The sequence below is a fragment of the Carcharodon carcharias genome, chromosome 19 (assembly GCF_017639515.1).
Source record: "Carcharodon carcharias isolate sCarCar2 chromosome 19, sCarCar2.pri, whole genome shotgun sequence".
Classification (NCBI taxonomy): Eukaryota; Metazoa; Chordata; class Chondrichthyes; order Lamniformes; family Lamnidae; genus Carcharodon; species Carcharodon carcharias.
Genome location: NC_054485.1, coordinates 94,759,667 through 94,783,188, shown reverse-complemented (window position 1 = coordinate 94,783,188; position 23,522 = coordinate 94,759,667). Strand labels below are relative to the sequence as shown.

Below are 23,522 nucleotides of genomic sequence, written 5' to 3'. Positions count from 1 at the left end.
CCCTCTGGAAAAGCTGCCACATCCCCACAGACCTCATGCTGTAGGTCCAGCACTTGCTACCTGACGGCTCACTCCAGAGGCTTGTCATCAGCTCTTTGAGTCGCCTCCAGCGCTCCCGAGTGCCAGTGGCCAGCTTTACCTCAGTCCCCGACAGCTGGTCTTGTGACTGTGATGTGTCCTCACCTGTGCGTGAATCCCTCAGAGCCAGCCCACTGGGGCGCAGGTATCTGCACTGGTGCTAGGTCGGAGCAAGAATATGAGGCTGTGCCCTCTGAGGCTTCTCATCCTCAGAGGTTAACTTTGGCCCATTGAGGCTGTGGGTCACAGCTGCCAACATTTCACCTGTGGGGGAAACAAGCAAGGAGCGTGAAGGGCACCATCGTTGTTTGAGATGACTTCAGAGAGAGGCACGCTTCCTAAAGACACACACTGGAAACACTGGGAGACGGTAACCAAGATCTCAAGCTCAGCCCCTTCAACACTGAGACAGGACACATTCCTTCCCAAATTCTGCAAGCCTCTAAAGTCCAAACCCATCAATGCCAATGCCACACCACATTCCCCAGCTCGCTCTGCAGTCCCCTATCCCACATCCCAGCCCCTTCAGCCCTGTCCTTGCAGGAGAGCAGTAGATGTATTTGAACATCACCACCCCTTGGCCTCCAACCCGGCCTTGCCCAGCACTGAGACTCTGCTGGTTCACTGCCAGCTCCAGCTCCAGAGGGGCGAAAACTGCCAGGGTGGGTTTACCACCTCCAGTCCTCTGCCTCTCTCAGGCCTTTGAGTCACCTCCAGCACTCCTGAGTGCCAGAGTACAGCTCTATCTCAGTCCCCGACAGCTGGTCTTGTGACTGTGATGTGCTCTCACCAGTGTCCTTTCCTCCTGTAAATAAAAAGGGACATTGTAATGAGTCTGCTGTGGGGGAATCATGCTTTCAATTGTGGGGCCAACATGTCGACAGCCAACAATTCCTCAACTAACTAAATGTGCTGCAGTTCATACATCCCACAAACCCACAGCCCCACTCCCGCTTCACACCCCGTTTTGTACTTGGCTAAGACAATAGGCAATCCCACACTTGCCTCACATCACACCCTCACGCCCTTCCATATCGGTCCATCTGTAAAATGCTTACACACTCATGCTGGCAGATAATAGGCCATTAAGGTTTTTATGGCACAGCAGCCATGCCCTGTGGACAACCCCATAGCCACTCACTAGCTCTGCCAACTCTGTCCAGCTGCTTTGGTCTGACCGGGAGGTCTCCTCTGCTCATCAGCAAGCATGAGGATCTCCCACTGATCACTCACGGCCTGGAGGAGGACTCACTGGGAATCATCAAACCATGGGGTCATCCTTGGTCTGGGCCCCTCAACAGTTGCTCTCTCCATTCTCGCTGTCATATGGTAGCCTTACCACCCCCTGAAGAGGCAAAGAGAGTTAAAGGGTTAAATTTGAGTATTTTCCTAAACACTTACTATTCTTAAGGGGAACGTGACAGGTATCTAAAATGTTCTTTCCTCCCTGGCAAGGGTCCCGAGTCGTAGACAGTTGACACAATAATTATTAAATTTAAAAACAAATTCTTACCTGCTGCTGATCCAATAATTCAATGGAACTGCAAGTCTTCTTGGTCCATATTTCTGCCTCCAGGCCATTAACCAACCCGTGCAAAAGTGCCTTTAAATGGGTGACTCTGACCGACATTCGGTTCACAGCCTGACCCCTCTCTGCCCAGACATCCTGCCCTGGATCCCTGATTGGGCGCACTGCCCACCCTTCCCTTACCTAGCTGGCCAGCTTCCTGCCCGGCAGCCATTAATCGGCCGCAAGACGCTTTACTTGGTGTCTTAAATAGGGGGGAGAGGCCAAACTGTGCACATCAGGGTCAGGCTCCCACCAAAAGCTTAAAATTCACCCCAACACTTCAGGTCGAGATGACCTTTCATCACGCAAATCATGGTTTAAATGCAGGATATCATTCAGTATTGTATTTTTAAAAGAAGCTTCATAGGGCAGTTTGGTTCTTCAATATAATAGACTATATTGACCATCCCCTGAAAAAGGGCATAAAGGGTTGACCGCATTGGAGGTCTGCATTGCAGTTGAAGGAAGGAGACGACATTAATTGCCAGAGGGAGATCTCAAAGAGGAAAACAGACAGATCATCAGGAAAATAATCTATAATCACAGGAGTTGACCACTTCTTTCTTTTTTATTCATTCATGGGATGTGGGCATCACTGGCTAGGCCAGCATTTATTACCCATCCCTAATTGCCCTTGAGAAGGTGGTGGTGAGCTACTTTCTTGTACACCTATAGCGCTGTTAGGAAGGGAGTTCCAGAATTTTGACCCAATCTGGTGATTGTACAAGCACAGTTAATAGCATATTTGAGCTAGATATTGGCAAAGTGTTTATTTGTTGGGAGTAAAATAACATAGATATGAGTGAAGCATCTACTTTCTAGAAGTAAAGCAGCTGCTCTTTTATAATTATTTTATTTTCTCTTCTTTTCTCAAGCTGTTAAATCTCTAACTATTTTCAATGTAGAACAATGAATGGAAACATTTAAAATGGCATCCAACTGAGAGTGGGAAAATATATTCTGCTAAAAGAACAAATGGTGTCCTTGTGGATGATTAAAGACATAGGGGAACATTTGAAGGTCAGGAAAGAGGTATTAAGTACATAGTCAGCAGAGGCATGCAGAGGAAGACAGAATATGACTGGATTAGGTGGGAAGTGAAAAACACAATTGGAAGGCAAAGAGGAACTATGAAGTTAAATTATCAAAGAACATAAAGCAAAGGAGTAAAATATTTCCAGGCACAGCACTAAATAATGGATGTGATGGGAATAGGACCAATAAAAGATAGGCAAGATAATATCACAGATAATGATAGAAAGATGGTAGAAATATGAAATATAGAATTATATAGAAACATAGAAACTAGGAGCAGGAGTAGGCCAATTGGCTCTTCGCCAATTCATTATGATCATGGCTGATCCTCCAACTCAATAGCCTGCTCCCGCTTTCTCCCCATATCCTTGGATCCCTATTGCCCCAAGTGCTATATCTAACTCCTTCTTGAAAGCATACAGTATGAAATATAAAAAGAATTATTTTGCTTTGATATTTACCAAGGAGATAGAACAGATAGACACGACATTGAACGATGAAATGAACAATGGATAGGTGCAGCTAAACTAAAAAAAGGAAGGTATAAACTCAAGGCGGATAAAGCCCCTGCTCTGGATGGATTGAAACCATGGTCAGGATTTATAGGATGGTGGGGTTTTCCTTCCTGCCATCCAAAAAGTCAGCGAAGAACACATCCCCGCTGATACTGCCTGCCTTCCAGCTGCTTAATGCTCCAATATGTGTTAATTGGCTGGAGACACGACTTCCGTCCCCCACTCAGGTGGAAGTCCCGCTTCGGGGAGCTGCTGGCCAATTTGATGGGCTGGCAGCTCTCTAGTCCCTACAGAGTCAGAAGCTGCAGTGGACAGGGCCGGGTCTGCAAGCAGTCCCCAGAGCCTAAGTCCCTGGAGTCCAGGACCAAACAAGTGCGCGGTTCTCAGAGCTGGGTGGGTCGGTGGGGCCCAGGGGGATGGGCAGAGGCGTGTTGGTAGAGATGCTGGGGTGGTGGGGGGAAGGAGCCCCCACAGGGACAAGACCATTTGAGGGGAACCATCCAATGTCAAAAGGGGGACTGCTGATGGTGGCGGCCCAGGCCTCCAACCATCCCCCACCCCACAACACTATCCCGCCGCGGCCTGACCCCAATTTATTTCCCACTGCCCCTGAACTCCTCCCGCCAGCCCGAAAATTGAGACTGGGCAGGAAACGACCCTTTACAGGCCTCAATTGATGCAAGGATAGGTGAGCTAGTCTAGACCTTGCCCATCCAAGTGTAAAATTACGGAGAGGCTGGGAGCCCAGCGAGAAGGCCTTTGTAGAAATTTTACAATCACCGCCCACTCCCCTGCCCTGTCCACCTAGAAACCTGCTGGCAGGGAACGTAAAATTCTGCCCCAGGTATTTTAAAAGAATCTAGGACTGAGAGAGCAAAGGTATTATTACACATATTTCATAAGTCATTAGAAAAAAGTGTAGTGCTAGAGGACTGGCAGCTGGTAATGTAATTCCAATATTCATGAAGGGACAGAACGTGTCCAGGGAATTATAGACCAGTCATCTTACTGGTTACAGGAAAAATAATAGAATCCCTACTAAAGGAGAGAATGAAAGAAATCTAGAAATGAGCAATATAATTATGAATAATGAATAATTATGAAATGGATTTCAAAAGGGAAAATCTTGCTCGACCAACCTTATTGAATGTTTGCAGAGGTGACAGAGAGAGTAAACAATGTTAATGCAGTATATGTAATTTATCTGGATTTTCAAAAGCGCTTCAATAAGGACCCCCTTAATAGGCTAATGGATAAGGTCAGAGAATGTGGAGTCAGGGGACAAGCGACAGATTGGGTTGCTAGCTGGCTCCAAAAGGAAAGCAGAGATTGGGAGTACAAAGTAATTATTCAGAGTGGCAGAAGGTGGGAAGTAGTGTTCCACAAGGATCAGTCTGAGACCTCAGCTGTTCACGATTTATATGAATGATTTGGACTTGGAATGAAAAACACAATTTCTAAATTCACAGATGACGGCAAGTGAGGGTGGGGGGAGGGTTGTGGCACAATCAACACTGAGGAGGATTACCACAATTTACAGGACATAAATAAACTTGCAGAATGGGCAAATAATTCACAAGTAAAGTTTAACACAGCAAAGTGCAAGGTAATACATTTTGATAGGAAGAATAGGAAAATCACTTCCTACTTGGAAGGTACATGTCCAGGGGGAGTAGAGGAACAGAGGAATCTTGGAGTGCATATACATCAGTAGCTAAAGGTTATTCGACAGAACAAGGCCAGCAAAAGGAGCAGTAGGCTTTGTTTCTAGGACAGAATTTGAAAAGTTATGCTAAATCTGTATCGACTCTTGAAAAAACCACATTTAGAGTACAGTGTGCAGTTCTGATCAGCATATTATTAAAAAGGGTACAGTGCCACTGGAGAGTGTGCAGAGAAGATTGATGAGGATGGTACCAGAAATGTCAGTGTGTACACATCAGAAAAGGATTGGCAGGCAGGGGGCAGAATTTCACACTCCCCTGCCGGCAGCTTGGTTGATGGGGATGGGGGTGGGGGTTGTGGGAAAATTTCTCAGATGGTCTTCCCACCGGATTCCCCGCCCGCTCTGACCCCCTCACAATTTATACTTGGATGGGAAAGGCCTAGGCTGGCCCGCCCGCCTGTCCTTGTCCCAGTTAAAACCCTTAAGTGGCAAATTATTGACCATGTAAGGGCCATTTCCCGGCCAATTTTCAGGAGAAGTTCAGGGGCAGGGGCAAAACCTGAGAGTGAACTGTGTTCAGGTCTCAGGTGGGAAGGTTGTGGGTGGTGGGAAGTGGGGTGGGGGCAGGACCCCCTTTTTAACATCGGGCACCCCTCCCCAGAAGGTGTGGCTCTTCACTCCCTAACAGCCTCTCCACCAACACCTCCAACCTCTCTGCCCACCACCACCACACCACCCTCACCCCCGGGACACAGAAGATGGGGACAGCTTGCAGTCCCGGTCCTATCCACTGCTTCTTCTGGCGCCACTGAGACAGGAGAGCTACCGGCCAATCTGATTGGCCAGCAGTTCTCTGAGGCGGAACTTTCTCCTGAATGAATGGCAGAAGTCCCACCTCCAGCAAATTAACATTTCTTGGAGCGTGAAATGGCTGTGGGCCAGGCAGTATCAATGGGGATGTATTTTCCCCTGACTCCTCTGACAGCGGGAAGGGAAACCCCACCATCCAAAAAACCCTGGAAAGGGTCTCTTTCTCTTGAAAAGTGAAGGCTTGATGGGTGACCTAATAAGAGGCACTTAAACTTACGAAAGGTTAAAGTGGGCACAGTGAGGAGGTTTCCTCTTGTGGGAAAACAGCATATCTAGAGGCCATCCATGTAAGATAGCCACCAAGAAACCCGACAGGGAATTCAGAAGAAACACCTTTACCAAAAGAGCAGTGAGAACATGATACTTGCTACTACAGGGTGTGGTTGAAGCAAAGATGCGTTTAAGAGGAAGTCAGGAAAACATATGAGGGAGAAGGGAATAGATGGTTACGAAGATAGATTTAAGTAAAGAAAAAGGGGAGGAGGTTCAAGTGGAGCATAAATACCAGCATAGACAGGTTGGGCTGAATTATCATCCACGTATTTTGAACTTGTACTTCAAATCATTTATGCAAATTGAGAATCGCAGTGGTCCCAGCATAGGTCCTTGTCGAACATCACTTCCCACCTTTTGCCAGTTCAGGTAACTAATTTTAGCTCCCTACTCTTGATTTCCTGTTCGGTAGCCAACTTGCTGAAAATTTGGTGACTTGTCCACTGGCTTCATGGATCTCCCTCCCTACTGTTGAAAGAGTCATTGTAAACCTTGTCCTCACTTGAGACGGGCCTTCCCCACCCCAAGCTGAGTTTTACAGGCGGTTGGGGGTGCCATGTACTGCTTGCCCACCCCCAGAGGGAAAGCCAGTCAGAATCAACTGACGTCACCCCGCAACCACAACGCGTTCCGGATGGCCTGAATGACCTGAGGGGCGGATTCCTGCCCCTCAGTGAGAGGAAGTCCGGTCTTCGAGAGCTGCCAGCCAATCAGATCTGGCCGGAAACGAGTAGTGGGTGGTGCTGGGACTGCAAGATGCTTCACAAAGAAGAGGACATGGATCCCAGTGACAGGTAAATACTGGGTTTTGGGTGGGGAAGGATCGGGGAGTGTAGGGAGGGATGCAAGGGGTGTGGGAGTTGGGTTTTGAAGGCCAGGCGGGGAGGCACAAAGAAGAGTACAATCATAGTGGGAGGGATGCCAATCCCCCCCCCCACTCATGGGCAAAGGGTACCCCCAAAGAAGGTCACCCACTTTCACCAAAACTGGTGATGAAATGGCATTCCCACCATAGTTAATCTTCCGCTGGCCAGCCTATTATGGTGGTGGAGCTGGGCTTTGACCCTTAAGGACCCTATAATTGGGCAGTTGAGGGCCTCAGTAGTCCTCAGGGCAGGCAGCCTAGCAGGTGCCCTTACCCACCACCTGTATTATGGGGAGCAGGTTGGGGGTCAGTGGGAAGGTGGTGGGCTAGCCAGCCGACCTATTTTACATGACCGACCCCCAACGCCCTCACTCTGCCTAAAACACACCACAGAATCACAGGATTGTGATGGTATAGAAGGAGGCCATTCGGCCCATCATGTCTGCCCCAGCTTTCTCAGCATTTTAACTAAGTGCCAATCTCCTGCCATTTCCCTGTAATCCTGCATGTTGTTTCTATTTAAATAGTCATCCAATGCTCTCTTGAATGCCACAATTGGACCTGCCTCCACTACACTTCCGGGCAGTGCATTCCAAAGCCTAACTACTCACTGTGTGAAAAAGGTTTTTCTCACCTCGCATTAGCTTTTTTTGCAAAACACTTGAAAACTGTGCCCTCTGGTTCTTGATCCGTTTACGAGCGGGAACAGTTGCTGCCTGTCTACTCTGTCCAGACCCCTTATGATTTTGCCAACTTCTATCAATTCTCCTCTTAGTCTTCTCCTCTCCAAGGAAAACAGTCCCAACTTCTCCAATCTTTCCTCATAACTGAAGTGTGTCATCCCTGAGACCATTCTCATAAACCTATTCTGCACTCTCTCCAAAGCGTTCACACCCTTCCTATAGCGTGGCACCCAGAACTGTACACAGTATCCCAGTTGAGGTCTAAGGAGTGTCTTATATAAGTTCATCAAAACATCCCTGTTCTTGCATTCTATGCCCCTATTAATGAAGCCTAGAATACTGTATGCTTTAGAAACAGCTCTCTCCACCTGTCCTGCCACCTTTAATGACTTATGTACATATACATCAGATCTCTCTGCTCCTGCGCACCCTTTACAATAGTATCCTTTATTTTATACAGTCTCTCCATGTTCTTTGTGCCAGTGTATCACCTCACATTTCTCCGCATTTGAACTTCATCTGCCACCTATCTACCCACTCCACCAATGTGTCAATATTCTTTTGAAGTTCTACACTGTCCTCCTCACAGTTTACAATTCTCCCAAGATTTGAGTCGTCCGCAAGCTTTGAAATTGTCCCCTGCACACAAAGATCTAAATCATTTATATATATATATATATATATATATATCAGGAAAAGCAAGGGTCCCAATACTGACCCATGGGAAACTCCACTACAAACCTTCCTCCAGCCCGAAAAATACCCATTAACCATTACTCTATGTTTCATCTCCCTCAGCCAATTTTGTATCCATGTTGTTACTGTCCCTTTTATTACATGACTTCCAAGCCTGTTGTGTGGCACTGTATCGAAGGCCTTTTGGAAGTCCATATACACCACATCAAGGTCTTGCCCTCATCAACCATCTCTGTTACCTCTTCGAAAAACTCCAGGAAGCTACTTAGACATGATTTTCCTTTAACAAATACATGCTGACTGTTCTGAATCAATCCATTTTTCCATGTGGCTATTAATTCTATCCCGAATAATTGTTTCCAGGCGTTTCCCCACCACCGAGGTTAAACTGACTCGTCTCTAATTTCAGGGCAGATCTTTATCATCTTTTTTGAACAAGGGTGTAATGTTCGCAATCCTCCAGTCCTCTGGCATCTCCCCCAGATCCAGGGAACATTGAAAGATTGTCAGTGCCTCTACAATTTCCACTCTCACTTCCTTCACATTCTTGGATGCATCTCATCCTTTCCCGGTGCCTTGTCAATTTTAAGCACTGACAGACTCATTGACGTTTACAGCACAGAAGGAGGCCATTCGGCCCATCAGGTCCACACCAGTCAACAAAGATCTGACTACACAAATCCCATTTTCCAGTGCTTGGCCCATAGCCCTGGAGGCTATGGAGCCCCCTCTGAGGGGCTGGAGGCTATGGTAATGCAAGTGAATATCTAAATACTTCTTAAATGTTATGAGAGCTTCTGATTCAACCACCCTTTCAGGCAATGAGTTCCAGCTCCCACCACCCTCTGGGTGAAAAAGTTTCTCCTCAACTCCCCTCTTAGCCTTCTACCTCTTACCTTAAATCTATGCTCCCTGGTTATTGAAAAAGTGCCTTCCTATCCTAATTATGCCCCTCATAATCTTATGAACCTCTGTCAGATCCCCCCTCAACCTTCGCTGCTCCAAGAAAATAACCCCAGCCTATCCAATCTTTCCTCATAGCTCGGAGGGCGTAATGTTTGCAATTCTCCTGTCCTCCAGCACCTCCTCCAAATCCAGGGAACATTAAAAGATGTCCCTCTGCAATTTCCACTCTCACTTCCTTCAATATTCTTGGATGCACCTCATCCAGTCTGATGTCTTATTAACTTTCAGTACCGACAGCTTATCCAATAACTTATCAATTTTAAATCCTCTAGGGACTGTGTTTCCTCTGTCACCATGGCCTGGGCAGCATCTACCTCATAGGTAAAGACAGATGCAAAGTATCTACTTAACACCTCAGTCATGCCTCTTGCCTCTATCTGTAAATCCCCTTTATGGTCTCTAATCGACCCAATTCCTCCTTTTACCACCCTTTTACTATTGATATGCTTGTAGAATACGTTGGGATTTCCTGTTATGTTAGCTGCCAGTCTTCTTTCTTAATCTCTCTTCACTTCTGGTATTTGCTTTTTCACATCCCTTCTGAACCTTCTGTCTTCAGCTTGGTTCTTGATTGTATTTGCTACCTGATGCCTGTTGTAAGCACACTTTTTCTTCTTTAACTTAATTTCTATCTCCTTAACTGTGCCTGAACCATCTCCTCTTTTGTCTCGTCAGCCTTTGGTTCCAGTCTATCTGGCCCTGCTCCGTCCTTGCCCCATTGAAGTCCGCTCTCCGCCAGTTGATTATTCTTACTGTGGATTGACCAATGTCATTTTCCACCATCATCCTAAACCTTATGGTACAATGATCACTCTCCCCTAAATGTCCCCCCACTGTCACTTGATCTACTTGGCCCACCTCATTCCCAAGAAGCAGGTCTAGCAGTGCCTCCATTCTTGTTGGAGTGGACAAATACTGCTGTAGGAAATTCTCCTGAACACAATCTAGGAACGCTTGTCTCTCACTGCCCCTTACACTAACACTATCCCAGTCTATATCTGGGTTATTAAAGTCCCCCATTATAATTGCTCTAAGATGTTTACACCTCTCTGTAATTGCCTTGAAGATTTGTTCCTCTATATCCTTCCCACTAGCTGGTGGTCTATACATTACACCAAGCAATGGAATTGCACGCTTCCTACTCCCTAGCTCTATCCAAATCGATTCTGTCCTTGAATCCTCTGACATATCCTCTTTCTCCAGTACTGCAATAATCTCCTTGGCCAAAAACACCACCCCTCCCCCTTTTTTCCCTTTCTCTTCTTTTCTGAACACCTTGTAACCAGGAATATTTAACACCCAGATCTGCCCTTCCTTAAGCCTCTGTTATCGCCACAACATTATAATCCCAAAAGGCAAGCTGTGCCTGTAACTCCCCAATGTTATTAACTATACTCCATGCATTCACATACATGCAGTGTAACCCTGATTTAGGCTCCATTACTTACTCCCTTACTCCGACTCCATCTATCAACTTACTATTCTCTATTTTGGTGCTATCTGCCTCTCCCAACATTCCGTGCACATTGGTATTACTTTTTAATGTTCTCTCCTGGTTCCCACACCCCTGCTGAGTTAGTTTAAACCCTCCCCAACAGCACTCGCACAACGCCCCGCAAGGAACTCAGTTCCGGCTCTGTTCAGGTACAACCTGTCTGGCTTGTACAGGTACCATCTCCCCCAGAGCCAGTCCCAGTGTCCCAGGAATCTAAAGCCCTCCCTCCTGCACCATCTTTCCAACCACCTTTCATTTGTCTTATTTCCGCACCCCCCCCCCCCAACTATTTCATCCGGCAGGGTGGAGGGGGGGATGGGTGGGGGATTAAAACCCTCTGAGGGGCTGATCTGTGGTCTAAGCTACGGAAAGGAAGTGGTGACCAGTGTCCAGACTGCATCCGGTCACCAAGGAGAGGGGCCAGGGGGTGGAGGACAGGATTGGGGGGTGTGGGAAAGGGGGAGAATAGGAGAGGGTGGATGGGGGATGGGGGAGGGGGAGGGTGGGAAGTCAGGAGGCGGGAAAGACACCATCGGAATTTGACCCCAATCCCTCTCCCCATCCCCCACCCACAAACCCGGCCACAGGAGAACGTCATTTCTACCCCACATCTTCTGACCTTCCTCATAAGGTACCCGGCACCTTATTGAAAGCCTTTAGGAAATTTAAATCGTTTGAGATGCTTAAATTAATTCTCCCGTATCCCACTCATTAAAGGGGTTTAATGGACAGATTGTAAACTCTTACCTGTCTGGTTATAGATGGTTAAAGTCACATTGTCTTCCCTGGCTGCATTCTCACCATTAGCATAAACAGTTATCACATAGACGCCGCTGTCACTGGGCTGTAAATCCCGCAGCAACAAGGATCCATTCCCCGGGTAGAGGTGAACTCGGTGCCGGTAGGAAGGACCGGTCTCCGTGCGATCTGAACAGTTATAACCGGGTCTGTCAGGGTGTCGGGAGCAGCTTGATCGGATCAGACTCACAAATGGGGTTTGTCCGGGGAATAGAAGCCACTGTATATTTAAAGCGGAGTAGGGTGTGAGTGTGGAGTAGGAGACAGGGAGAAGGACAGAATGGGTCACGGTCCCGTTCAATTCTCTCTGCTGGACCCTCACAGTAACACCGCTTCCAGAGGCTGCAACAAAATCAAAAACAACAATAAAATGAGTTTCCATTTACATGGAGACACGGTTGACCCGTCAGTAAGTTAAATTCTCCGCCGAAGAGAAATAGAGGCGCGACCTGAGACAATCGGAAATTCAGGCAGCGGCTGCGGAGAGTTCGCGAGTCAGTCGCCCTTTCAGCTGTTGCTCCTGAGATATGACAGAAAGTCCAGCATTGGAACAGGAAGGCAAGAGAGAATTCACAATAAGCCACCCACCCCTCCCACCACCCCCCGCCACCACCCCCCGCCTCCACACACACACACACACACACACAGGAATAATATTGCAATCACTTGTAAAATCTGAGCTGTGGGAACAGGAGATGAGTTGATGGTAGAACCGAAAAAGGCAGGAGGCAGAATGACTGAAGTCAATGGCATTTTCAGGACATTGGGATGGATCTTGACTTTGTGTAATTCTGTTACAGTGATCTAAAACCGGTGCCAGCCAGCGAGAGGGCGGTCCGTTCACAGCTCTCCCGATCCGAAATCCCCTTGAAATCCAGTCAGTTAAGCGAGCTGCCAACTCGCCATACCATGCACAAAACCAAGATCTGTGTATTTGTGAATGTCTCAATTCTCTACTTATACATCATGCGCCTGCTGCACCTACCATTTCTGACATTTAACAATCTCCTGTACTTCGCCTCGTAGTTTTTTAGAACCATAGAAAAGTTACGGGTTCAAAAAGGCGGCCATTCAGCCCATCGTGTCTGTGCCGGCCAAAAAGAGAAAAAAGAAACTAGCCGCTCGTTTTAATCTCATTTTCAGCACTTGCTCCGTAGCCTTGCGGGTTACAGCACTTTAGATGCAGATCCAGATACCTTTTAAAATGAGTTGAGCGTTTCAGCCTCAACGACCAACTTAGGCAGTGAATTCCAGATGCCAACCGCCTTCTGGGTGAAAAAGATTTTCCTCATGTCCCTTTTAATCCTTCTATCAATCACCTTATATCTATGCCTCCTGGTAGACCCATCAGCTAAGAGAAACAAGTTTTTCCTGTCGAGCAGCTCTAGACCCCCCAATTTTGTACACCTCAATTAAGTAACCCCTTAGCCTCCTCTGTTCTAAGGAGAACAACCCTAGCCTATCCAATCTCTCCACATAGCTGCAATTTTCAAGCCCTAGCATAATTCTTGGAAATCTCCTCTGCACTCTGTCCAGACCAATGATGTCCTTCTCGTAATGTGGTGCCCAGAACTGTACACAAATTTCCAGCTGTGGCCTAATCAGTGTTTTATAGAGTTCCATCATTACATCCCTGCATTTGTATTCAATACCTCAACCAATAAAGGAAAGCTTTCCATATGCTTTCTTGACCACCTTTTCCATCTGTCCTGTCACCTTCAAGGACCTGTGTCCATGCATTCCAAGGTCTCTGACTTCCTCAATTCCTCTCAATAACTTCCTGTTTATTGAGTATTCCCTTGCTTTGTTGGCCCTCCCCAAGGGCATTACCTCATACTTTTCCTAACTGAATTCCATTTCACTTCTCCACCCACTCAACCAAACCATTGATACATTGTGGATTGACAGCTCTCCTATTCACTATCAGCTACATGGCTAATTGTTGTGTCACTCCAAATTTCCAATAATGCCTCCCACATTTAAGTCTAAATCATTAATACAAACAAAAAACACCAAGGGCCCCAGCACTGAGCCCTGTGGAACACCACTGGAAACTGTTTTCCATTCGCTAAAACATCCATCGACCATTATCCTTTGTTTCCTGTCACTGAGCCAATTTTGGATCCAACCTGACACCTTCTCCTGTATCCCATGAGATACCATCAGATGCTTCTGGATAACCAGGTGGCTCTAGATTTGGCAGTCCCACCCTTTTCCTTTGTGCAGACATGTCTACACTGTGCTCTTAGAATCTTGCCTTTGAATGCCTCACACTGATTTCTTTTGACAAAGTTTTCCCTTCTAATCGCTGTATCCAGTCCACTCTCGCCAGCTCACCTCTCAGCTTTGTAAAATTTGCCATCCACCAATTTAGAACTTTTACTCCTGTTTTATCTTTGTCCTTTTCCATAACAAAGCTAAACCTAATTATATTATGGTCACTATGTCCAAAAAGGTCACCCACTGCTACTTCATCCACTTGTCCAGCTTCATTTCCTAAGACTAAATCTAGAATTGCGCTCCCTCTTGTTGGGCTTGTTACTTGCTGGGTAAAAAATTTGTCTTGAATGTAGTTCAAGAATTTTGCACCCCCTGTGCCCTTCACACTGGTCGTATCCCAATTAATATTAGGGTAGTTGAAGTCCCCAACAATTACTGCCCTATTGCTTTTGTTCCTCTGAGTCCCTTCCACAATTTGGGGGTCGATAGCACACTTCTCACTGTGTGGCTGCTCCTTATTTATTTTTGAGCTCAACCCTTAAGGCCTCTTGTTTTCCCCTGTATGTGGTTATTGTGCATTTTTCCACTTTTCTCTTGTTCTATCCCTTTTTAAGTTGCTTTATCACCTTGAATATATTTCTGTTTTGAGGCAGAGTCCTTTCTTCCATTCTTGGGATCTGAGTATTTATTGCTAACCTCCAGTTGTCTGAAGATTTTTTTCATAATCATTCACGGGATGTGGGCTTCACTGGCTGGGCCAGCATTTATTGCCCATCCCTAGTTGTCCTTGAGAAGGTGGTGGTGAGCTGCCTTCTTGAACTGCTGCAGTCCCTGTGGTGTAGGTACATCCACAGGGCTGTTAGGGAGGAAGCTCCAGGATTTTGACCCAGCGACAGTGAAGCAATGGTGATATTTTTCCAAGTCAGGGTGCTGAGTGACTTGGGAAGGGAACTTGCAGTTGGTGGTGTTCCCATATATCTGCTGCTCTTGTCCTTCTAGATGGTAGTGATCGTGGGTTGGAATGTGCTGTCTAAGGAGCCTTGGTGAATTCCTGCAGTGCATTTTTTAGATGGTACACACTGGTGCTACAGTGCATCGGTGGTGGAGGGAGTGAATGTTTGTGGATATGGCACTAATCAAGTGGGTTGCTTTGTCCTGAATGATGTCAAGTTTCTTGAGTGTTGTTAGAGCTGCACTCATCCAGGCAAGTGGGGAGTATTCCATCACACTCCTGACTTGTGCCTTGAGTACTAGTGGTTTGAGATTTGATACAATTGAGTGGCTTCAGGGGAAAGTTAAGGATAAAGCCTGTTATTGGACTGATGTATAACCCAGACAGGAATTCGTGAACCAGTCAGGTTTCTAATGACAACCTGGCAACTTCGTGGTGACTAGTACTGGTACCCACTTTTGATTTCCACCTTTTGAAATTAAATTCAAACTCTCAAAATGCCATGGTGAGATTTAAACTCACATCCTCTGACTTGTTAACCCACACCTTTAGAAGCAGCAAACCAGTAACACAACCACTCGCTACGCTACCTATTCCTCTGCACGCACAGGTCCAACTGGCTTGTGTTCTCTCCGCAGAAGTTTGGAACTGTCTTCCATTAAAAAAAAAAGCAATTGATGCTTGATCAATTGTAGATTTTAAATCTGAAATTATGTTTCTGTTATCCGAAGGTTTTAAGGGCATGGGGCAATGTTGCAAATCAGCTATGATCTCATTGAATGTCAAAACAGGCGTGAGAGTCCAAAGGGCCTCTTCCTGTCATAATGTTCCAGTGTTTTCTGCTCTTGTGTCTGATTTTCTGTGCCTGCTTCCTTTTTCCTTTTTGTCCACTTTTGTGGGAAGAGTAGAAAAGCAGTACGCTATTTAAATGGAGAGAGATTGCAGAGCTCGGTGGTACAGCAGGATTCTGGTACAGCAAGCGATCAGGAGAGCAAATGGAATGTTAGCATTTATTGCAAAGGGAATGGAATATAAAGGTAGGGAAGTTTTACTGTAGTTGTTAATGTTATGGTTATGGGGGGAGGTGGGTGCGGGCAGGCAGGGAAGTGGAGTTGAGACCACAGTGAGATCAGCCACAATCTTATCGAATTCCTATGTTCATCCGAAATTTCAGTTTCAGCTAACAGTCATGACTCACTAAATTTTGCAGACTGAGCTCCCCAATCATTGTGATCATGACACTGGAAAGAGAGACTGAAGGAAATCTTCCCACTTGTGTGTTAGTAATATTATAAATACAGTGGGGACATTCCCTCCAATCTTTGTTCATTAGACCTTTAAATTCATTAAAGACATGAATCTTTCTGGAGATGATATACATTAATAACAATTATAAATCTGAATTACAGTTGATAGTATAACATGGAAACCCTTAATATATCCCTATGCCATTTTGTATATTCCAGTGGAAACATTAATGCATTTAAAAATAGAAGGATTAATGGTTATGATAAAAGCAGCCTGAGTACATGGGAAGATCCCAATATTGAAGGAGTTAGCTGTCTAGTCATTCAAGCCATATGATTTAGATCATTGATGGCTGTACCTCAACTCCATTTACCTGCTCTTGATTCACATTCCTTAATGCCCTTTAATGAATAAAAGTCAGCCCATTTCATTCTTGAAAAGTTCAATTGACTGAACATCCCATAGCATCTTAAGGGAGAGTGTTACAGGTTTTCACTACTCTTTGCATGAAAATGTACTTCATGATTTCACTTCTAAATAGCCTAATTTTAAGCTTATGTTCTGTATTTCCCCATTAGAGGAAATATTTACTCATTTCTATCTGACCTGTCTAATCCAGTTGTCAAGTTAAACATTCCATTAGATCACCCCTCAGCTGTCTAAGCTGAAGGGAATACAACTCAAATTTCTGCATTTTTTTCTAATGATTTTTTGTACCTTGCACTAATCTTTAGTGATTTACTTATAATGGACACCAGGAGCTCTTTTCTGAAGGTAATGCATGACTTAACTCAAGGAAGGTAGAACTTGAATTTGTATAGCTCCTTTCACAAATTTGGGACAACCCAAAGTGCACTAGTTTGAAATCACAAAACACTGCAACTATCAGAAAGAATAAGGTAGTAAAAATGTACAATTTATTCCCTCCACACATTCTGAAATATTTTGTTGACAGAACAGCCATCATTACACTTCTGCAAAAGCAAAAAACAGTGGATGCTGGAAATCCAAAACAGAAACAAAAGTACCTGGAAAAACTCAGCAGGTCTGGCAGCAACTATGGAGAGGAGCACAGTTAATGTTTCAAGTCCGAATGACCCTTCAACAGAATTCTCTGTTGAAGGGTCATTCGGACTCGAAACGTTAACTGTGCTCCTCTCCGGAGATGCTGCCAGACCTGCTGAGTTTTTCCAGGTATTTTTGTTTTTGTTACACTTCTGTGGTGAGTTTAATTAGCATTTAATATGAAAATTCACCAAATTCTTAAAAATAACGGGGAAGCCAAGGAAAAAATGCTGTTGTGAGAACACCAATCTTTCATTCAAATGTATCAATGCGGCAGTGAGTCCCACAATCTCATCACACTGTATAAAAAAATTACTCCAAAATTCTTTATTTGATCTGTTAGTGGATATCTTAAATTTATGGCCCATTGTCACTGGAGGTACCAACAAGTTAGGAATGGTTTCTCCACACCCATGCTTTTGAAACCTCTTCATAATTCTTTTGAAAGAAACGAGGTCCACGAACACAATGTTTTCTTGCAGTTCTAAATCTTGTTCACCATGGTCATTGCTACTAAACAGCAGCAAACCACTATGTATTACATTGTATCATGATATTGCTAAATAGTTTTGAAAACAAGCGATTACTTATTCCATTTTAAACAATTAAGATGGGGAGCGGATGTTTTGATTGTGATGTGCATCAAGGAGCTTTCTGGCTGATTAGCACATTAATAATGTGTCTGTTGTTTGCACATTAATTTTTTTCTGTAATTCTGGCTTGTGTTACCCTTTGCCTTTTTTTCTATTTTTTGTTATATCTACCCAAACCCCTTTTATTCCTCCAATAGAGGTTGAATATAGAGTGTTCCAGATCTCCTCTAACCTCTGCGTACAAACATATTTCCTGATTTCACTCCTGAAAAGCCTATCTCTATTTTTAAGCTCATACTACTTGTTCTGCAGTCCTGGGGTGAGTGGGGGGTGGAAAATGTGCATGCCTGACATTATAAATATCAAGAGTACTGAAATTGTATTAAGGGACCCTGACGAGGAACATGCTGTGTGGAGAAGAGTTGAATTCAATTGCAGCTCCTGTAATTTTTCAATTTGAAATGTTTTTGCCCTCAGGCTGCATGCCTGACATGAAATGTGCACTGTGAATATCAAGAGTAATACAATCATATAGAGGCACATAGGAGTGGAGCATGCTGTGCGGAGACAAATTGAATTTGATTGCACTTATCTGCAATTTTCAAGTGGAAATGCTTTGTAAATGTACTTCTATAAATGTTATGAAGAAAGTACATCTTTGGGAAAAGAATCCACAGTCTTCCTAGGTAGAGCCAATTCTTCCAACTGATCCAAGTTGACATTTTATACAACACAAGAACATCTGACACATCATTAAAAGTCAGTTAAATCATTGTTACATCCCAGCCACAGTTAGAGATTTAGGTGAGACACAGTGTCGAACGCTAACTTGAAGGCAGATAGTGACGGGGAATCTCCCTTGATCACGGACTGAATGAGAATGAAGATGTGAAGAATCAGTTGAGTTTCATTCGCTGAAAATCAGTCAGCGATGGAACCCCAGCATCAGGTCAACACAGTTACACAGGCTGGCAACCCAGAAATAGCACATTTACAGTAATTGTTGTGAAAGAAACTTAACTTACCGGAGAGGGAAATGAAGTAGCTGGAGAGGAGGAAAATATTGGTGAATTGAAAGCGATGTATAGCCCTGCACATAGTGAGCTCCGGGTACCCACTGCCCCGATATCACAGCGAAGCGACCCCGAATGAGACAGGAGGGAAGCGTTTCTCATGTGATTCTCTGTTTTCAGCGGAAGTGACCAGATCAGTCACTGCATTATGCCGAAAATCACAGGTTTAAACTGGAGAGAGAGAGTGAGAAATACAATCAGCGCGGGCTTTTGAAACAGAAATTGAGGGCGAGGTGGCATTATTGATCGGTACCGCCTGATTTCCGTGCGGGGTTTATCTTTCAGTTCCTATACGCGTGACATAGCAACTTCCCGTCACAGCTAGCCGGTTAATACACACACTCGAAGCCACTTGCGTGGGTGCAGTTATACATAGTCTCCAATCCAGGCAAAGACTTAAGGGGGAGGAAAAAAACCTGGCAAGTAAATTTTTGCTTACACGTATGACTTAAAACTTTGTGCCACTGATTTTCGACTCCTGCTCGCTGCTATAAAGTTAAACCTCAGCTCAGAACAGCTGATAAGAGAAAGACAGGGTAAGTTTTGAAAGGGTTTCCCACCACTCCTGCAGTTGGAAACTGTCCTAATATCCTTGGTGCCCACTTAGGAGGCAAACCAGGCTTCAGTTTCAAGTCTCACCCGAAAGAGTGCATCCTTGACAGTGCTGCACTCTGTCAGCCTCTCTCCCTTACACGTAACCTTCTCGCTGTCCGAGGGCTGATAATCGTGGCTCTTGACATGGTTATTATGTAGGGTAAGATGAGGGGGCCAGGCCCTTAGAGCTATCCAAACCAGTGTGAGGATTGAAGCTGGGCTAGAAGCAAAATACTGCGCATACTGGAAATCTGAAACAAAAACAGAAAATGCTTGACAAAAACACTCAGCAGGTCTGACAGCATCTGTGGAGAGAGCTCTGAAGAAAAAGTTGTACAGACTCAAAACGTTAACTCTGTTTCTCTCTCCACAGACGACGCTGTCAGACCTGCTGAGTTTTTGAAGCTGGACTATTGCCTTCATTTCTACACCACGACCTGGCCATTCAGCCAACTGAGCTGCATTGAATTGCAGGCTGGCTGAGGGGCCCAGTTTCCTTTTGAATCGACCAGGAATATCAATGCAGTCCGGTGGGATTGATTGAACCAGCGCAAGAGAATCAGCAATTTCAAACGCGGGTTATCCTCAAAGCCACATACGCTGGTGATTTCTAAAAAAAATGTCACTTCAAGGCGCAAGTTGAACTACTGAACTAGCAACACCCACTGGTCAATAGAGCAAGATTCTGCCGTTTGTTCTCTTTGTTCCCTGGTACGGAGGCACGCTTTAGTAGTCTTTTCTTACATTCTAAAGTATTTAATATACTAAGAAACTGACAGATATACACCAATAAAACTAGTTTAAATAGACTTTTAAAGCCATTTTCAGCAATTTTAAAATCAGGTGGAGCACTGACAGACTTATTAAAAAGGCTTATTTTTACTGATTAAATCCGTTCTCAACTCAACTAATTGAACTGCACCGGGCCACCACTCTTGAATACATCAAGGAACACTTTCCGTAACAGAAAGGAATAAAACTAAACAATTACATGCTATTGCACTGCCTAAATGCACTGGTTCATAGTAGAAGTATGTTGGTGATTATGTAAACAATTTTTAACTGGAATTTAAACTGTTAACCAACAGAATTTCTCGGGCATATTGGCACAAATTCCCAGTTATGCTCAAAATGGAAAGCCTGCCCATTGTGTTCAAGTCCCTGGAGTGCGAAGCATTTTGGGGAGTCCAGGGATGACGAAAAGTGATTTAGAAATGCAAAATTTTGTTTAGCTCTGAATCTGATGTTTGGCCTTTTAAAGCAGGTTGTCAATCATGTTTTAGCGCTTTTAGTAAGACGTGTTAGAATATGAAAGGCGCTGATCTCCATGAAGAAACTAAACATGATATGGTGGTTTGGAAGCACAATTATGTGGTTGTTGTTTCTTTTAGCAAAACAGTTCAGCTTTCAAAGACAGCAAATGAGGTTCGGGAACAGATGCAGCAAAATACACAATACGTTAAAGCCAAAATTAGCTTATAGAAGTGTGCAACTGGCAGATACTATTGTTAATGTGCTAATCATTCAGACAATACCTTAACATGCATCACAACCAAAACTTTCACCCACACCCCAGCCTCAATGCCTAATATTTAATAAGTAATCAGTTATTTTCAAAACCATTTAGTGATATGCAACACAGGTGGTGGTTTCCCACTTTTTAATAGCAATTATCATGTAAATGAAATTTAAAACTGCCAGAAATTATTTTGTCAGGGTCCTTTATAAAAACTATGAAGGAATTCAACAGGATGCAAGTGGAAAAACTGTTCCCATTTGTTGATAACTCCAGAATCAAGAGGCATAAATACAAGGCAGCCACTAACAAATCAAATAAAGAATTTTGTGCAAAGAAATTATTCCTGAGTGATGTGGTTGTGAAACTCGTTGCCACATGAACTGGTTGAAGTAGATTGAATTGGTGCACTTAAAAGGAGGCTTGATGCTTGCATTTTCACATTAAATACCCATTAAAATCCCCACAGAAAGTTAAGTCTACCAAATTTCATCTCCTAAATATGCTTTTAACAACAGGATAATTGTTTTCTGCCTTCTGTAAACTTGAAGTCATCCAAAACACTCCATTACACCATTTTGTAACTTGCATCAAGTCTCATTTATCCATTACTCTCATACTCCTGGTTAAGCAATGCCTCAATTTTAAAATTGTCTTCCTAATTTTCATATCCATCTGTGGCCCCACCACTCCCTCATTCAACAAACTCTTCCTGCCCTCCAGGCCTCCGAGGCACTTGCTATTCTCGATTCTGACCTCTTGAACATCCCTGATTTTAATTGCTCCACCATTGGTGGTCATGCCTTCAGCTGCCAAGACCCTAAGTTCTGGAATTGCTTCCCTGAACAGCTCTGCCTCTCTTTCTCCCTTTCCTCCTTAAACTCTTGCTAACATCTACCTTCTTTGATCAAACTGTGTGTGTAGCTTGGTGACAATTTTCTTTTTGATCCTCACTCTCATGAAACACCTTGGGTCATTTTGCTAAATTAATGGTGCTATTTAAATGCAATTTAGTTGTTAATATCTTGATCAGAAAGTGAACAGTTTAAACTGTGGAGTCATTTTCCTGAAATTCGTGAGTTGTTGAAGATTTTAAAACTTCAAATTTTAAATTTTCAGTTTTGTTCTCATTTTTCCATTCAGTCTCTTATTTTCTTTCTATGATCCAATTTTACCTTCTCTCTCATTATTTCTCTTCCAGTACCTGATTTGGCTCTAATTCATTGTCCTTCTCCATCCCTCCTCAGTTTACATCTTAATCCTAAAATCTTAATGATTAAGACTGCAACATAAGAATCTATCTGGACTGCTGCAACCAATTAGCTCTATTATTTTCTTAACATCCAGAATTAGAATTGTGCTTTCTCTCTAAAGCATGATACTTTTCTGCATTTTAGCATATTTTATTTGACTGTTGGGCCCATTGTACATTCAACCCCAAACATCCTATTACCCTCACCGCATCATTATCAGCTTAAATTTCCAGGAAGTTGCAAAAAGCTTTCAACTTAATGGTGCAGGATACCTATCATTTGATATTACATGAACTAGGAGGTACAAAAATAACTGCTGGAAGGGGAAGTATTGATGAGTTAAAAATAGGTTTATTTCCGTAACATAGCTCAATGACTCAGACATTGCATTTAAAAACGATCAGAATCCAATACTTGGATTTCTGCATTAACAGAGTGACTGAGTGCAGTGTCAAAAGGGTTAACATTGTAGCTAAATCAGTTACAGCACACTTTTGGGTGATGGTGTAAAACACACCATAATGAATTTGCCTCCTACGATACACCCGCACGACTTTACTTTAAAGTCAATAGAAGCAAAAATTAAGTGGTGTATAATGGGCGGTCGACTCAATATTGTCCATCTTACACTCTCTGCCAAAGTTAAAATTGCCACAAAGATTTTCTGAGGAGGTAAGTCTGATGAGTTCCTGTTATTTTTTTCTATGTTTAGTGTCGTGGTCTGGGTGTCACTAGCAAGGCTGAACCTTATTGCCCGTTTCTAGGCCAGTCCTGAAAGCAGTTAGGAGGTAACAACCTGCTCTCGTGGTGTTTGAACTCGTGTTCCCTGAATTAAAGAAAGAAAGATTTGCATTTATGTAGCTCCGTTCATGAAGTCCAGACAGCACAAGGCACCTTACAGCTAATTTAAACACTTGTGAAGCTGTTGTAACATAGGAAACACAGCAGCCAATTTACGCACGCAAGGTTCAACAAACAGATAATGAGCGGAGAATCCCTTTTAGTGCTGGTGCTTGAGGGATAACAGATAGGTAATCACGTTGGAACTGGGGTCACGTACAGGTCATACATGTGAGGAGGACAGCTTTCCCTTTCTAGTTAGACCAGTTGCATTCCCCATTTTACAGGCTATTTTATTTCTTGGTTGCTATGAGTTTTCTCCAGTTTCCTTTGTTCTGTTCTTTTTAACAGTGGTACCGTCTGTCATATCAGTTCTGAGGAATGGTCTTATTCATTGTTGGAATCCTTATTTGTCCTAGATGGTTTGATACAAGTAAATCAATCCTTGTTGGTGTTGGACTGATGTCACTTAGGCCAGACTGAGTAAAGGAAATTAGTGCACTGCTTGGCTTTTTATGATAATCTAATTGATCTTATGTACTATTGCTGACTTTTGATTCTGAGCATACTAAGACGAATTCAAATTCTCAACCTGCTCTCGTGGTGTTTGAACTCGTGTTCCCTGGATTAAAGAAAGAAAGATTTGCATTTATGTAGC

The 23,522-nt window shown here is 44.0% G+C and overlaps 1 protein-coding gene across 1 annotated transcript in view; it reads right to left on the bottom strand.

The window, feature by feature from the left end:
• Positions 1–18,720, bottom strand: part of LOC121291131 — a 29,415-nt gene extending 10,695 nt beyond the window's left edge. The window contains exons 1-2 of the mRNA XM_041212208.1: positions 18,614–18,720; positions 11,460–11,852 (exon numbers count right to left, since the gene is read on the bottom strand). Of these exons, the coding sequence (XP_041068142.1) occupies positions 11,460–11,852; positions 18,614–18,686 (466 nt within the window). The 5' untranslated portion in view covers positions 18,687–18,720. The remainder of the gene's footprint in view (positions 1–11,459; positions 11,853–18,613) is intronic.
• Between the last annotated feature and the right edge of the window lie 4,802 nt (positions 18,721–23,522).